This window comes from Tinamus guttatus, unplaced genomic scaffold (assembly GCF_059628265.1).
Source record: "Tinamus guttatus ecotype Peru unplaced genomic scaffold, ASM5962826v1 Tinamus_guttatus_pri_ptg000674l, whole genome shotgun sequence".
Lineage (NCBI taxonomy): Eukaryota > Metazoa > Chordata > Aves > Tinamiformes > Tinamidae > Tinamus > Tinamus guttatus.
In genome coordinates this window covers 1,162,058-1,179,704 of record NW_028289208.1, presented here as the reverse complement: position 1 = coordinate 1,179,704, position 17,647 = coordinate 1,162,058, and the positions used below count along the sequence as shown (strand labels likewise).

Genomic DNA, 17,647 nt, shown 5'->3' with positions numbered 1-17,647 from the left:
AATAAAAACTTCAAAGAATAAATCATTTCTGCATTTGCTTCAGATACATTTACTTTTAACCCACTCTTCAAATAGCAGAGAATAATTCCTACGTTCAGCTGCTAGCAGCCTCTCAACTAGATTACTCCCTCACTCTCCACTGAGCACTACACAGCCCCACAAGCTTATCAAATATACATGTGACAGGCTAAGAGTAGCTTACTGTTGATCTGTCAGAAAGGTTGCCTTGTCGGATATATTCTATCGCAGCCTCAATTGAGGTTAGACAGTATCCCAATTCATCCTTCACTGAACTGCAAAGCCTGAAGTTCTTGATGTAACTCAGGTTGGCCATCCTGTAATAAATGAAGTTAAAGCTATAGACCATTAAAGATAAGATGACACTTGCATGAGGCATCTTAATAGCGTAACTAATCTTACACATTCCAGGTAGACAAAATGTGCAGATTAGGACAAAACAAAGGGATTGTTAGGCGAGCAGTACTGTGGCTGTTGTGAGTGGACCAGAATTCTGCAGAGCAATAAAGTTACAGTTCAATGGAAAATAAGGATTGACTATAAGGAATACCAAAGACAGGGCAAAGACAGCAGTGGAAAATAACGTTTTGTACAATATATTCCTAAAGCATTATAAGCACTAGTGTCAAGTGATTGCTACAAATGGAAGAAATATGTTAATACCAGAAATCATATAGTGGATATAACTACAATTCAGTTCAGCTAGAGTCTCAAGGTTTAAATATACTTTTATAACAGAAGAATAAGATTAATGTAATGGCATGTGCTAGCAGCAAGCAGTTAAAAATTCAATTTAGTTTCTATATAAAGTTGCAGCAATTTAGCAGCTCTCCCATAACTGAGGAAGGGCCAGTCTACTTTGAAGTCTATATTGGATGTACAGATTTGGTAGAGGGAATCTTCTTCCCATACTGGGAATTAAGAGTAGAAGCACAGCATTCTGAATGGGGATTTAATTTTTTCATACCTGTAATACTAACATATTGTCTGTTTGTCCTATTAAAAATAGAATTTTCTGCATTACATAGGTTAACTAGGTATCCGGAAACATTTGCCTCTACAGCAACATTACACACAATATGATCAGCTTTGTACGGCCAAAGAAGTTACATACCAGTTTGGGATTTCTGTTTTTACAAGTAAGTATAGTAAAACAGAGAGAAGATCATCTGCACACATTGTCTCCATGTTAACTAAAAGAAAAAAAATTATATTTGATGTTAGTCATGCAGTGGCTCAAACCCAGAGATGCACCATATATGAAGTTCTGCCTCCTAAGAGCAAGGACCAGCCCTCCTAATAGACAATGCACTAAGTGACTAACACAGCCTTTCAGAGATAGGTTCTCAAACACCCTCCAAAATAGGCTGTCAGGGATAAACAAAGAAAACATACAACTGAAGTATCTGATCAGCATTCTCTACAGAAAGAGAGAAGAGCGCTAGCTCAAAAATTCTCAAGTTCGTGATGGCAAAAACCCACCCTCAGTCAACATGCTTCTCCATAGACCATGTGTCTTCCAAGAGAAAAGGAGATGCAGAGGCGTAATATGTAAGTTACCCAGAACAGAATTATACTTGTAATCTATACAAACCCTTTGAATGCAACATGTAAAATGTTGTCTGTCCCCATCAACATGGTATTTTCGCAAAGATGCTTCTTGGGAGTAGTTTACACACAAAATTATCATGAAAGGATAAACAAGTGATCCAGTAATTCTGTGTTAAAATGGATCACCCTCAGCTGTACATAAGCATTCTAGCATAGAAGCTTTCCACATGTTATGAAATATTTGTAGCTAGCCATGTATCTCATCTCATTCCATAAGAAGCACTGTTGAAGAATCTTCTATCTTGCCTCTTATACCTCTGTTTAGAGACCTACCATGGAAATCTCATTCTACTTACTTATGCATTTTACCAATAAGTGGGTGATTTGAACAGCGTTACCAGTGCACAGGAAACACCAAGATGAAAACCAAAACACAAATTTAAAATTAGTCACTAATTCACTATGTACTGACCTCTTTGGCTAGGAGACTGCATAATAATTTGTACCACTTTTCGCAGACAGAGCAGCTTCTGTTGAGGGGAAGTACATTTGTTCAGCTGAGCCAGTTCTCGTTTTGCCCGTGGTATATTAAAGCTAGGAAATAATTTTTGATAAAGGTTAGGCTACATCAGATGGGTCTTGCACAGGATGTGCAAAACTCAACATTTAACTGACTCATTACTGAATAAGAAATGGTTTTAAGATATCTCTTCCACCTCCATCCAAGCATACTTGCATTTCTGTAGCCTGTAGATAAAGAAAGGAAAAAGGCATAACACCACCAAAGCCAAGATTAAGGTCAGTACAACCACCCTGAAGTGACACTTGCCAAGCTTCATTTTTTCTGTCTCAAAGAAGTGAAAAGCATAAAAGAAAACTTTATCTGTTAGGAAGCTACTTTGTCTATAATGAGTTCTATTTAAAACAGTCTCTTGATTTCAAGTCCACACTGTTTCATCTCTCACCTGAACTCAGGCTTTACTCCAATGTCTTTTTGCTGGAGATCTTGAAGGCTCCTTGTGATTTTGTTAAAAGCAGCATCCTAACCAACAGAAAGGCAGCAACTTTTTAAAAACATGCGTTAGCATAACTAATCTGTATCAATCAATTAACCGATTTAACTTCACTTACCTCACTTGCTTCAATAGTCCCCACATATTTAAAAATTAAATCATAAATAGCATGGTGAACATACATCTGTGGAAAAAGAGTGGTAGCTTAGCCATGGAAAGGAGTTAAAAATAGCTCACTAAGTTTTTTCAGTTTCAGACGCTTACTTCTACTGCTTGTTTAATCAGATTCATCTGCTCTTCTTGCTTTGCAAGCACCTTCTAAAAAAAGAAAAGCCACACAAAAAAGCAAGAAAACATTAATGTTACCTAAGTAGCAAGTTACTCACGTAATAAATATTTAGGAGCATAAGTATTTACCAAGTGTGAATCTCTCAAGAGATGCTGGAGACATTTGGTATATAGTGCATTGACCGAATCCTATGGGTTGAAGAAGAAAAAGGAAGGTTTTTATATACAAGTTAATCTGACTTGAAGGAAGAAAGCAAACAAGGGAGAAGTATGTAGGTTTCAATCTCTAAAGGGATGATTTAACTGAAAAATCACTTTTACCCAGTAGCCAAAACTTGGTAATTCAGTTAAAAATTCTTTATCCCTTCCTGTGTCCCCCACAATTCTGGGCTGCTCTGACATAGAAAAAGTTCAAAAAGAGAAATACCCAAAGCAATGAAGTGTTTTATATTTAGTAAGTTAAATACCACATATCAAGATACTGACTATGTAGTGACGCAGGCTTTTCCTTTCATGTTCTTTAAATGTTCTGTAGAAAGATCCTATGTATTTATCAAATCTCTCACAGTGCCTTCCCAAGAATTCCCTCGCATCTTCAATATTTTTAAGAGAGTAGGAAATTGATGAAGCTGTAGATTCAGCTGAAATGAGAGTCAATAGATAGCACGAGTTTAATACATATGCATAAAGCACTGTCTGTCAGTAGACATAGATCCAAATTGTGTGAAATGTAACACTAATTCAGACTAGTATGTTTAATGAAGATGTTACTTTTCAAGAAAAAAAGTTATGCATTTAAATAATGATTTTTAGTATAGGCTCTTTTGCCTTTTATCCCAAGAAATTCTTTGGACTAGCCAAAACACTGATTCTGCATGCTGCTCTACACCAGAGCGGTGTGAGAGACTTGAAAGCAGAGTAAGAAAAACAAGTCACTAACTGAATTGGGATGCCCACGCAGGCAGGGTGCTACTAGGGAGCAGTAAAATCCCATCTTGAGTTTTTGCATCATCTATTCTTTACTGAGGCAAGCATTCTTTTCCAACCATAATGATTCTATGATTTCTCTGGAAAAAAAAAAGCCCCACAGAACTAAGCTCCGCTGGCAACAACTTAATATTTCTCTCCATCAGCATATCAGTAACTGCACCAGCATGTTAACAACTGATGACAGCTTTCAACTAAGAGAAGTGTTTTCAGAAATGTATTAAAACCGCAAAGACACTAATTTCCTCACTTTGCAAACGAGACCAGCTCTTCGCCTGTCAACACATACCTGAGCTTTCTGTTTTTTCCAGTGGATGGGCTATACACAATATGCTAAAGCTTTCTTCTTTTTCATTGTAAAATGTTTCCTCAAAAAGAACAGGCACTGAGAGGTTGTAATTAAAACCAGTTCCTAAAATAATGATGTTTCCTTGTATAAAGATCTCCTGAAATGAAAAAAAGTGTCTTGAAAAGAAAAAGAAGCCATTCTAATCTTGCCTAAGCCTTGGTGTACTTGTATCTGTATACAATACAGGTAGGCTGCTATTTGCCTGAAATTAAGAGAGGCATTGAGTTCTTAACTAAAGTGCATTCTGCCAAGTCAAGATTCCTAACAGCCACAAATGGGAACTACTGCTTGGTTTATATATTCACACAAAAGATGTCATATCAGAAAGATGTCATAATGCAAAAATACCACTAATTCTTTACAAAGGCTCCTCAACAAAGCAGAAGTTGAAATCAGAGGCAGTGAAACTATCTGAAGAGTTCATCTATTCTCATTTAGATGTCAAAATATAGCCTTTCCTAGAAAGCAGTGTATCCTTTGGCTTAGACAGGCAACACACTTATTTTACCATTTAGCTAAGCTACTTCCTGTACTCATCAGCTCACACTTATCAACCGCAGTGATTCATTTAGTGGCATGTTATACAAGCTACGTTCAGACATGAGAACTGACATACCTTTCCATTTAAGGTCTGAAAGTTTTCTTCAAGTGGTTTTAGAACATAGGATTCAAACTGGCAGGTAGAGAGACTGTTGCTTGAAAGGCTTCCTTTGCAGGGAACTAACACCTAAAAAGAGTTAGATGCACACTTCAGAGGAAAGATGCAGTGTCACCAGCCAGACCCAGCCTGCTTTTACCCATTATGGTCCTTGAAAAGCAAACAATTCAATCAGGCTTACAAATATTTACCAGCTGGTGTATAGCAGCTTTTTTCCCCCCCCCAACTAAGGACAGACCATTACTAGATCTTCAGTTCAATGATGATCCTGAAAGTTTTATTTTGTGCCTTATCTTAAAGAAGTGATGTAACTCAAGCAAGCATCACAAAGAAGCAGATGAAGCACCAACCACCTGAATTACTTAAACAGCTAGTAACATTTATGAGAGCACATTTTTAAATTTAAACTAAAAAATGACATCTATATGAAGGAAGAACAAGTCTAGGAATAGATCTAACCTAGAAGAAACATTATCTTGGGGCTACCGCACACTACCAAATTAACAGGCTGAGATGAATTCTTAAAACATGATGTGCTGCTTATTAACACCTGTATACACTTAGTCTAAATTTCAACCTGAAGAACCTTAAGTGCTAAATTATTCAATAGTATTCCATGCATAGCCAAAACCAAATTATTAATGAACAGGATAGAGCAGAAAGTTAACAAAGCTTATAGTAATCTTTATACAAGTTGAACAGACACAGAACTCAATGCCAATTGCTACTGTTTAATAAGCTGCTTATAAATATATTTATACTTACAATACCATGAAATTCCGCAACTTTGCTACAGAGATCAGGACGCCGCTTCTGAATGGCCAAATAAAAGGGATTTTTCAAGAGATCTTCATCATACATAGCCATATGGACTTCAGATATTTCAAGTTTTTCTAAGATAGAGAGAATGGTTACTGTATCACTTCTGAGAGGGCACAGTATTTCAAAATATATAGAAGGTAGTTTGTTTACTTTTGTTTAAAAGTTTCAGATTTTGATGTAAGCTGCCAAGGGCATGGTTAACATTAGTTATTCAGAAATTATTCAGAAAGAATAATATTCACAATATTTTTTCTTATGTAGTTATCCTCACTAGGTCTCCCTAACTGTTTCCAGGGCTTTACTCTAACACTGTATTCTACGTTTGGACAAGGAGAGAAACTTTTACATTATCACCACTTTGATACAAGATATCTTGCATTGCTGAGGTCTAAACCAAGCCAAGAGTCTTCAATTAACAGCTCCTATGCAGCAGATTCTACTGCATCACAGGACATTGATATTTTTGGAGCAAGCTCATGGAAGTCATAAAATTGCCTTTAAGTATTACCAACTTGCACACGAGACACCCAGAGCATGCAACAGGAACCCTGGTGCAAGGCAACCTTCAACTTCCCAGAGAAAGTTACAGCAAAGAGGTACAAGCAGCAGCTATGAATATCCAAGTCTTAACCAAAAGGACACAATAAATTCATGGTTCATGGTCATCGATGATCTGAAATCATGCCAAGTTCTGGAACACTTCTGTAACGTATCATCACCGGGACTACTTTTGTGAATGGAAGTTTCAGCTGTAAGGCTAATGCACATTATTTGACAAATCTGTGAATAAAAAAGTGACTGAAAAGAGTCCCAACCTGTAGGCTATAGATCGATCACTAGTTGTGTCACAGGGGAAAGATTATCTCTAGAGGCACTAAACTCCGCTTCCCACCTCAGTTCCAATGCTCTATACTGAATACAACACATGCTTTACACACACGAGCTGAACAACCACAATAGGTCAAGAATTATTTTATTAATAATAGAAGCACTGAGGTCTGCACTTCCTTCTGCCCTTCCCTCCCAGCTCCATTTTTGGAATCAAGAATTTCAGCATTTCCCCACATAATTTCAGCTACGTGTCCTAGGAAGTGGCACAGGGAGTAACAGAACTTTATTTGAACGCACTGACCTTGTCCCAGTTAGTATTCCCTTGTGTTTTCTTCAAGGCATGACTACATTTAACACACCGCATGTTCAATGAGAACTTGTGCTCATTCTGTACTACTTGTACCACCTAACTACCTAATGCTGTACTGGTAGCAGCAACATGCCCTTCTCTGGAGATGAAGGAGACATGAAAATATTGCATGGCAATTTAATAGAGTGGAAAATAGTACACCCAACTCCTGGAGACTTCTAGATAGTATTGCAGTTTCAGCTATGCAGCTAACCGATCTGCCTAGTCTGTTAACTGATCTACAGTCTGGTACCTCAAGGAGATCTCAACTGGAAATCTAAAAACAAATACAACCCATTAAAATTGCAGGCAATTTCCAGGACAGAATTACCACCAGTTATTTAAAGCATGGGCCTCAGCTCAAATCATGGAAGTTTAGCAATTGCAGATAATTGACAAGCAGAATTTTGAAATTCCAATTAAAGCAAGCCAGTCTTTTTTTTAATAAGATTAAATCATAAGATTAATATCTTCTGTGAAATTATATTAATTTAGTAGTTTTAACACTTTGAAGTACACACCTAAAATTTACTTACAGAAAAGGGAAAAGTTGCTCAGTGACTTTACAAGACCAGCTAAGTTCAGTGATTACAAGAGACTTCAAATTCAGCACAGCTGGAGCTTTGCAGAAGATCTGTCCTACTGCATCTAACTGAACACAGTATCATCACAAGCAAGTCCACAGGTGATGACTACTATAAACTCTTCCAGAGAGGCAGCTGCAAAACAAGCTCAAGCTGTGGGCTTCTCTAACCTGTGTGTGGCCAAGGGAACATCAAATCCAGCAGCGGGTCTGCTGGAAGAGGAGGTATTTAATCACATGTCCACAGACCAGACCTCAATAAGCAGCACTAACCAGCTATACAGATCTGTCTGCTGAACAACTGGCTAGGCAGCAATTCCAAGCATGATTCTAGCCACAAAACACAGTGCAAACAAGAATCAGAGCCACTCTTGCAAGGCAAATGTCATACAGGGCTGTGCAAACACATGGGGAATCTGCAAAACGCTCAACCATGGCAAGACTTACTTGAGACTCCTACGTCCTGCTTGGAGTGCTGCATTTCAGGGAAGATGGAACTGAATGAGGAAAAGCCTAAGCAAGAAAGTCAACAAAAACCTAAAAATCAGGGTCTAAAAGAACACGACAAGATCTTATTTAAGTTGAAGAAACTGCACAAAACATTTTTTCTGAATTAGAATTTTTTCCTGAATATGTATGAAACTCCTCTCACTAAAGAGGACCTGTCCTTAAGAAAGAGGCCTAGGCTTAAGACAACTCAGGTAACAGATCTGGAACTCATTTCTAAAAGGAATACAAACATGTGTTAGATTGCTTGGCAAAGTATCAAGTCCCCCCCATCGTAAATCTTTCAGAACCTGTGAAACAAGCCACTAGTAGAAGTGATATGGGTATGGTGAGGCCGGGAGGCTGGATTAGATGAACTCTCGGGACATCTTCCAGAACAAGGTTTTCTTTATGAAGCTGGCTCACCGAGGCAACCTCACCTCCCTTATCGGGTGAATTTACATTCTGTATCTGTTCAAGGGGTCAATGAGACTATGATCCTCCCCACACGACACGAGACTACACATCCCAAATAACTCATCTCAAATCACTCGGTGGGAGCCATGTAGATTCATCTACCACAGACAAAACTACTGATTGCATTGAATCATGCTTGACAGGTCCAGCAAAAAGTCACATGAGAAGAAAGAGCATTTGAACAGAGCGCCCTGGCAATTTAGCTCCTGTAACATGTCTAAGATGCCATTAACTTGCTGTAACCCCAATAAGGAAACTAAAATGTCATTTCACAAGAATGTTTATCACTCACCGAGAGCAGAAGCAGCTTGTGAAGGCTCTGAACTACTAACCGAACCATGAAGCAGTGCCCACATGTTCATGCAGGAGCACATGGAAGAAAACCACAGCAGGAAATAACCACCTTTAGCCAAATGAGCACTATCTTGACAGTCAGTTTTGAATTTCCTTCCCTTTTCTCAGTTTCTTCTTACCCCTGCACCTGTTCAAGTCCCAGCCAGTGCTACACTGGTGCATGACAATTATTTGATTAAAACACAGGTATGCAGTAGAAGAGTGAAGTGTTTGTTAAGCCAACGGAAACATTCACATTCACTCTGTTTACCTGGACCTCTCTTAGCTACCCCCAGCATTCTCTGCAGAAGGAAATAGAAATTGGGAGGTATAAGCACTGCACAATTTTAGTATTTTCAAAAACAGCAAGTCCTCCACATTGTGCTTAAGTAGCTTAAGTTACAGAATCAAAACAGTACATTGAAGTTTCCCAGATTTTGGCTCACGCATTTCTAAGATGAAGTCAATTTCTTTCCACCTCAAAAGTTAAGTGCATCTGAAAATACAGGCTAATGCATTGCTGTAATCCTAGAAAGGCATTAGAATATTCCATTGAGAATTTGTTGGCAGAACACAACATCCAACTTCAACCCAATTTAACTGGGGGTAGGGTAGAGGAGACTTATTCCTCTATTTTCCTTTTGGACAGCTTTAGATTTACTTGCATTAAGAAAGAAAGAAAAAGCACAAGACTATATATGCATTACCAGAACTGTTTAATGTTTAACAGAAAGTCCATTAAAAATTGTGATAAATCTTCCTCACTAGGATCTTTTATTAAATTCTATCAGACTGAACTGTAAAGTAAAACACAAGTTCTAATTTCATATAAAAGGTTTAAATGAAAAATAAAGCTATCGCTTTGGTATAGCTTTTTGACTATAAACACACAGAAATAGCTCAGAAATTGCTGGAAGAATAGAACACAGCTGATCAGAGAAGCAATTCAGCATTGTTAGTGTTTAAAAAAACACAATCAAAATTTTAAGAAAACAGCTGAATTCTTTCTAGCTTAACAGCATAACAATAGCTTTTAATGATACATCTAACAGAAGAAATAGCTGAAGTGAAAAAATCCTATCATTGAATCTAATCATGTCACTGCTTTCTCCAAAATACTGGAAATTAAATCTCGTGACTTTTAATACTGAATACACTGAGTGAGGCCTCACTGAGAGTTTGTCACTACTGGAGTTTTCCTTTAACATGAAGCCTTTTATAGGCCTGTCTGGTTTTCAGTTCCTTTTAACAAATTTTGAAATGAAAAGCAGGCATAGCAGTAGAGATCAGGTGATGTCATTACACAGTTACTTGAAGAATGTGGACATACTATTGTCAAACTTGTTAACTAAATAGTTGTACAGTAAGTACAATATCTTCTGAATGTTTTGCTACATTGCAATTAAAAATCTAACAAGACATACCACAGTGAAAAGACATCTCAATAAAATTAAGGACTCTAAAAAGCAGTGTTTTAATATAATGTTGAACAGTATAAAATTCAGTATTTTACTCTGCTGAAGGATAATTAAAATGCCTTAGTAATGACAGTAAGATAGGCCAACACTGGTTAAAAAAATGATTTGCCTAATACAGTAGCTTGTCATTTGTAAGAGAAGTAAGCTACACTGGGATTACACTACCAAATACAGATGTGTCCTCTCTGTAAGAACACTGCTATGAAGAAACAGAATGGTTGCTAGTCATACCAAATTCTTCACAAATGTCAATGTGACATCCACTAGCACGCCATTCAAGAAGCATAAATCCACTTAATTTGACTTGTAATATCATGAAGTTTTACTTCTTATTAACCTCACATACCAACATCTCATCTTAACTTGTAGACTCCACAGCACGAACAACTAATCAGTAAATCAATAGCTAGGAGAATGCCACTTTGTGAAAGGCTCAAAAGAATGAGGAAAAAACAGAACAGGCTGTGACTCATTAACCATAATAAGATGTTTAGTTCAGACAAGCAGCCAGATATACACTTTTGACACAAAAAGCTCATATGGGTATTTATCACAAACTGCAGACCTCTACAGAAAAACACAAGAGGAAGTAATTGTTCCCCAATTCTAAAGAGCTTGTCTCTTCCAGAGATGCTTTTTTCTCTTTAAGAACAATTCTTGTTAGTGAGAACAGCTGAAAGCTAAGCATATCTTAAAGTGCTTTTGCAAGCAACAGAGGAATTGAACATCAATGCAACTTAACTAGTCTTGGTCCAAATGAAAAGCTAGTTAACACTTCAAGCACTGTTCTATCTGGAGTATTATTCCTCAGATTTACATTATTATAGGGAATCTAGAATTAGAATCTAGACTTAAGTCCTCAAATCAACACTCATCTCCATATAAAAAAAAAAAAGCAGCTCCCTTTCTCAGTCTCTCAGTACACAGGAAACTTTATTTCTCTTTATTTCTCCTCTAAAGGTCGAGCACTGAGCATCCTACAAAGTGTAGCTCTGAGACATATTCCACTGCACTCTGCTCAACAGGAGGAATACAGGAGACAATTTATGTCTATCCCTTTTTGATTCAGCTGGAGCTTATATTGCTTTCTCAAAATGAAGCATGTCAGAATAACAGCTCTGAGTTATCGGACTCTGGAGTGGCAAAGTGCCATCAGTCCAAAGTCTCCTAGCAAACTGGTAGAAAGCTACATTTAAATCCAAGACTTTCAATCTGGCAGCAGCAAACTATTTTGGAAATGAGGGAGCAGGGGAATACAACAATTTCTCCCAATACACACTTGTCTTCCAGTAAGTAGTTAGGAGCCTGCGCTGATCTTGTGGATTTTTCTGGCCCATCTCTGCTTCCCCCTGCCACCACTCGCAACAGGCCTCTCGCAGACACTACCGCACGCGGCAGTGTCAAACTACTGTTTCTGATGCAAAGGTCGTATTTATCTCAAACTTGGGGCCGAATAACACCAGGGCTGACTTCACCACCACCTGGTTTTCTTCTCTACAGAGAATCAGTGTTTTAAGGAGCAGCTCATCACCCAGTAGGCAAACTTACCACTTTCAGCCCATTGCCTCTACCCAGCTGCAGGCAAACGTTCTAGTGAGTAGCCACATATTTAGCAACAAACATCATTCCTCTCTTTGCAGGATGATGAAGATCTCCTAACTCTGAATTCTCACAGGTTAAAACTCTTGGAATAGCTGTTAGCTCCCCCCATTTTTGTTTTGTTTGCCATTTACCAACTAGGAGACCTTAAGCCATTCACAAATAAGCAGTGGAAGATGCATCGCAGGAATCCATGAGCCGAGCGAAGAGAACTAAGAGGAACATGTTTAAAGGAAAAAATATTAACCACAGAAGGTATAAAGTTCTCCAAACAGGTTATCAGGTAGGAAATCTTCCTCCATACATCAGTGAACTGTACTTGCACGAGGCCCTCCTCTGAACTTAAACAGCCAAACTGTTTAACCAGCAAAGTAAATAATTTTAACCACTGATCTTTTGATAACTACATAATGCACTATGCACAAAAAAAATGCATTTACTTAATATTCTGTTTATGTCTATTAAATTATATATAGGACTAAAACAAGTTCAAGCATATCTCAGTACTTTGCAAACCTTTGAAAAAGTACTGACACAGGAAGAACATGCTCTTACCATCTGTTACAATTAAGTCTTTCCATAGAAAGGGGAAAGGCATTTCTTCCCCTACCCATTATACTGCTTTCTCATTAAGGATTTTTATACTTCATCTGAATACTTTTCTATGGACAAGACATTTTCAACTAATCAGCACCTTGCTTGCAATTGGTAGCAAGACACTGGCTTTCAGAACAGCAGGGCTATCTGACAAGCTACAGCTGGGTTTTAAGAGTTCCCCCAATCAGTCTGAACTGGATAACTGCACACAGCCTAAGTTAATTTAGAACTAATGAGCAGTCTCTTTCTTCCCCCCACGGTACATCTGAGGACCTATTTAGGCATTATCTGATGCAGATTATAGATGCTGCCACCTTCAGGTTTAAGCAGTCACGTGTTCCTGAAATAACATGACTCCCCCCCAGCTAGTTTTAGAGAAGCAATTTCAAAGCTGTGCTGCAAATAACAGCAACTTCAGTGATGTGCAGCAGACTTTAAATGCAGCTGCTATATATAAATGCATAATTTAGTTAGCAATAAGCTTAACACTCTCAAGTCACATAAGACTCCAGATTCAAACCAAGGGCTAATCCCTTTTCCACCTGACAAAATGATTAAGCAATTACAAGACTTTGCTTACAAGAAGGTCAAAATCATCCCTTGTTTCTTCGTTCCTCACAGGAAACATGTATTCTCGAGTCACTTCTAAACTAACACAACATACACCTGGTGGAGAGCCACTCAGTTTACTCTCCAGCAACTTGGCAACCTCTGCAAGTTATAAAGCAGCTTCTTTCACAGGCAGCCAACTCACAGCAGAAACTACAAATGACTTAATAGGGCCACAAAAACGGCAGAGCCAAACAGAGTAGACAGGAGAACGTCGGAGGCACGGAGACCCCGGAGGAGGAAGCTGCCTGGAGGGGCTGGTCACCGGGGGCTCAGCAGCACCAAGCCCCTTCCTCTCAAGCCCCATACTCGCCGCAACCCTCCTCGTTTACTGCTCACCTCCCACGTGGGGGCACGTTGAGGGAAAGCGGTTCTCTTACCCTTCTGAGGTATCCACACCTTTCCCAAGTTACTGCCGCATCAGGAAGCCACTTAGCTATCCCTGGAGACATATGCAGTAACATATGACGATTAAGCTTTCTAAACTTCTCTTCGCTAAATGTATACCATGTGCTAGAAAGACAACATGGTTTAGTCTGCTAGGTTGCACTCAAAAATATCAGCTTTATGTGTTTTTCGGACGCACTCGTGTGCTGGGGGGCCGCAGCGTGCAGTACTCGCACGCGGGAGGGAAGCGGCAAAGCAGCGTCCTGGCCAGCGCGAGCCCTGCGCGCTTGCTGCGCCCCGGCGTGCCCGGGCGCGCGCCGACCCCTCCTGCCGCCCTTCCTGCGCGGCGCGGCAGCGGGAGGCGCCCGCGGCGCCCTGGGAGCGGCCCCCGCGCGGCCGCTGACACGGGAAGCGCCGCTCCCGGCGCGGCCCTCCCGAGGCGCGGGCGGAGCGGCAGCGGCGCCGCGCGAACTTGCTCGGCGGCAACTTGTCCCGCGCGGCGCGGAGCCCGCACCAGGCCGCGGCGGCGCGGGGGGGGCCGCGGGCCTCGCTGCGGCGCGGGGCGGGGGGGCCGCGGCCCGCGGGGAGGCGGGGAATGTGTCCCCCCCCCCCCCCCCGCTGCTGCTGCTCCCCGCCGCCGCCAAGCGGCCCGGGCCGGCCGCGCTCTTCCCGCCGCCACCAGCGCTCCCGACCTGCGCGGAGCCGCGCGGCGCCCCTGCCCCCCGGCCGCCCCGCGCCCCCGCCGAGCCCTACCGGGGTGCAGGGCGGGCCGGCGCGGCGGCGCCGCACGAAGCCAATGGCCGGGCGGGCGGCGGGGAGCGCGGAGCGAGGCGGCCGCCGCGGGTCGGAGCCTGCGGGGGCGGAGCCTGCGAGCCCTTATAGGGCCGGGCCGGCGGCGCCGCGGCCGCGGGCGCCCCCCGCGCGGCGCCATGTGACCCGCGGCGCAGCTGGGCCGCGGGCAGCGGTAACGGCGGCGGCTCCCGCGCGCTGCCCGCGGCGATGCTGGCGGCGCCCCCGGCTCCTCGGCGGCGGCGCGTGAGCAGCCGGGCGGGCTGAGCTCCTGCCATGTGCGCTGCTGAGCACGGGCGGCGGCGGCGGCGGCTCCCCGCGCGCGGCGGCGGGTAGGCGGCGGCGGCGGCGGGAGGGCGCCGCGGCTTCGCGCCCCGGCCGGCACCATGGTGAAGGAGGAGTGCAAAGCGCTGCTGGACGCGCTCAACAAGGTCACCGCCTGCTACCGGCACATGGTGCTCACCATCGGCGGCACCTCGGACTCGCAGAACCTGCGCGAGGAGCTCAAGAAGACGCGGCAGAAAGCGCAGGAGCTGGCGGTGGCCAACAGGAACAAGCTGACCGCGGTGCTGAAGGACAAGAGCGTGAGTAAGGAGGACAAAGCCGAGTTCGAGCGGCTCTGGGTGATTTTCTCCACGTGCCTAGAGATCCTGGAGATCGACATGAGGAGAGCCCTGGAGTTGGGCCACGAGTTCCCGCTGAATGTCCCCAAAAAGCACCTGATCCAGACAGGCATGAGCGGGGGAACCTCCGGCGTGGCTGCCAGGGCCATGAGCGTCCAGAATATGAAGTATGAGGCTGAGCACAATATAGACGTGGTGGATTTGAAAGACCTAGAAAATGAAATTAATCAGGTGGGAGAGATGATGTATGAGATGGAAATGAAGGTCAATGTCCCACAGTGGACAGTAGAGGCTAAGCAGGACCCTGGGGCTGAACTCAAATCCACCATGAGCGTGGGCGCTTCTTCCATTGGCATGATCTCTGTGGAGGAGAATAAATCCTTCTGCGATATCAGCAAAGTCCTGGCTGGGATCATTTTCTCCGCTGTGCTCATTATCGCTATTGTGCTGGCAGTGTGCGTGGTAAAACTCTCCTAGGGGCTCTGCAAGAGCCGTGGGTCTCAAGTTGGTCTCGAGCATTTCATGCCTCACAGTTCATTTTGAGACGGGTCGCTTGGATGAGCTGAGAATTCAAACCTAGCACTTGAAAAAACAAAACTTCTGCCTCTCAAAACCCTAAATACACGTTTTGTTTCTTCTTGTATTATAAGGGAAAAGATGCAAATCGGACTGCAAAGTAGGATGTATTTATTTGCTGGACTTGCAATGGTTAACTCCAAAGTATCAGGGTATTATCAGTACTGGCTGTAAAAGGGATTTGTCTGCTATTAATAGAAGACTCTTCTCAGGAGCCTGTATTTTTTGTTGCGGATGTTTGCTGCTGGTCATTGTTTACAGTATTTGAGAGTAGCAGGAATCTGGAGGCCAACACAGGTGTTTTGCCTGATGAAGTGAGTAGGAGGTCTGGAGATCTTTCATGAAACACACAAGATACTGTAGAGGAGGGTAAGGATGAAAACCCCAGTAATTAGTGGTTGGGGCAGAGGGAGGTGTGGAGGAGGATGGAGAAAGCAGAACAAGCAATGTTTGATACCAAATATGTTTAGATTTACACTGGATTGTACAGAACCCAGTTGCATGGGTTGGTACAACATACGCTAATGACTAATGGCTTTCCAGAGAGAAAAAGTGGAGAGTTGTTTATTTAGAAAAATACTAACAAGCCCCTTGTTTCTCTTCCACATTTACCATGACTTTATCTTCCTCTGCAGAAAGGCTAATTCTTATCAGTGCTTCAAATTACTTTTTTTCTGAAGAAGCAAACAATTTGAACCTTTCAAGCAACTATGAAGCTAGAAGCACTGAATCTACCCATGGCAGAAGCAGATCTTTAAAAACATCCAAAAACATCTCTCATGCTGACAGGCAGGGTCTTACATATGTACAGTCACATTTCTGCGAGCTCCTGAATTATTTGCAGAAAACATAAAAACCTTAAAAGTTTTGTCCAGTTAATCATTTCGGGAAGAGGAAGCCTGGAGGATTGGACATGTAACTGGTCCAATTAATCTGATACACTGAAGTTTTGGGAGGTAAATGCAAGAACAGAGTAAAATTTTGACAGTTTTATGGGGGGGGGGAAATGTGAGAACTGACACTAACTTTGCAGAGAAACTTTATAATGTCTTATTTAAGGACCTATGTATTATGTTTTCTGTTACGTAATTTATGGAAATTTGTTCTGTTACGTGAACACACATTCCCCATTCAAGAATGGGTAATTATATTCTGTGCATATTTTATAGTGCCATAGACATATGGGGCACCCTACAGACAAATATAAGGACCCTGTAATACAGGTTTTTTATTAAGTAGCTATTCTGATGCATTGATTATTATAGACAAATTATTAAAAAGTTAGATATATGTGGTGAGGTTACTAGTTTATACTTGTTAAAATCATGCTGACGGCAATTTTGATGAAGAGCCATTTTTTCGAGTTGAGAACTAAGCATAATTTGAATAATTGTAGCAAATAGCTTTCTTCAAAAGTCAAGTGAATAGGCTTTGCCGGGGGGAGGAAAGGTGTTGTCAGATTTGAATCTAGTCACCTGTAGGTGGCAAAGTATGAGGCAGAGTGGGGGCAGAACCTAAGTTTATAAAATACCATTCCTGGGAAGGGCAACGTGAGTTCTGTGCATTGGCCCAGTCTAGGCTCCATTTTGGGGGGGAATTCACAGTGAAATAAGACTCCACACTCCTTTCTTTCCTCTCACTCTATATAATGTATTTAATATATAGCAAATTTAGAGTCGTAGAAATCCCAAACAGCACTCAAAAAGTCAAGTCTGCATTTACTGGTCCTATTGTTTCAGTCTGTCCAGACATGGGCATGGTTAAATTGCCTGGTGTTGGTCTATAAGCGTGAAGATCTCCTTCACAATAATTTTGAGTAAATATATTGATCCAAAATACTGCAAAAGCTGTAGAAAATGTACACATTTGGATTGCTACCATCAGTCACTAAGAATCTGGGAGTATTTTCACTGTCTGCACTCTCCTGTTAACTTAGTTCGCACAAAGGTAGACAAGAAGTTAGACTCTATATTGTGATACTTGAACAATGCTTTTGAGACTGGATGAATTTAACCAAATGTTCTAAAAAACATAAATAATGCAAGTCCAGTTTGGGGTGAACCTGAAGTGGTAACACCTACAGCACTCATTTTGTATCTTAAAGTGGGTATACTATTTATCCATGGTTAGCTGTATAGAATAATTTTTAAAAATAGATAATATCATCTTCAAAAGCAAGCTTTGGTGATCTGATGAGCTATAAATTTTCAGTCCATATATAGTTTGGATTTTGAATAATACAGG

General features: G+C 41.6%; 2 protein-coding genes across 3 annotated transcripts in view; one reads left to right on the top strand and one right to left on the bottom strand.

Annotated features, from left to right (window-relative positions):
• ANKRD27 (ankyrin repeat domain 27) overlaps positions 1–14,242 on the bottom strand; it is a 37,156-nt gene extending 22,914 nt beyond the window's left edge. The window contains exons 1-12 of one of the 2 annotated variants that reach the window (XM_088536516.1): positions 14,169–14,242; positions 5,630–5,757; positions 4,823–4,933; positions 4,147–4,303; positions 3,357–3,511; positions 3,000–3,059; positions 2,847–2,900; positions 2,701–2,766; positions 2,535–2,611; positions 2,042–2,163; positions 1,133–1,211; positions 203–335 (exon numbers count right to left, since the gene is read on the bottom strand). In XM_088536516.1, the coding sequence (XP_088392642.1) occupies positions 203–335; positions 1,133–1,211; positions 2,042–2,163; positions 2,535–2,611; positions 2,701–2,766; positions 2,847–2,900; positions 3,000–3,059; positions 3,357–3,511; positions 4,147–4,303; positions 4,823–4,933; positions 5,630–5,731 (1,116 nt within the window). In that variant the 5' untranslated portion in view covers positions 5,732–5,757; positions 14,169–14,242. The remainder of the gene's footprint in view (positions 1–202; positions 336–1,132; positions 1,212–2,041; positions 2,164–2,534; positions 2,612–2,700; positions 2,767–2,846; positions 2,901–2,999; positions 3,060–3,356; positions 3,512–4,146; positions 4,304–4,822; positions 4,934–5,629; positions 5,758–14,168) is intronic. The other variant, XM_088536515.1, reaches the window with a different exon arrangement.
• A 345-nt stretch (positions 14,243–14,587) lies between these two features.
• On the top strand, positions 14,588–15,767 carry RGS9BP (regulator of G protein signaling 9 binding protein). Its single transcript, XM_010213989.2, has one exon. It carries the CDS (start codon positions 14,591–14,593, stop codon positions 15,302–15,304), a length of 714 nt encoding a protein of 237 aa, XP_010212291.2. The 5' UTR covers positions 14,588–14,590; the 3' UTR covers positions 15,305–15,767.
• The last annotated feature ends 1,880 nt before the right edge of the window (positions 15,768–17,647 follow it).

What these genes read in the sequence shown, in the direction of transcription:
- RGS9BP (XM_010213989.2), top strand. Translation starts at nt 14,591, where the DNA reads ATGGTGAAGGAGGAGTGCAAAGCGCTGCTGGACGCGCTCAACAAGGTC.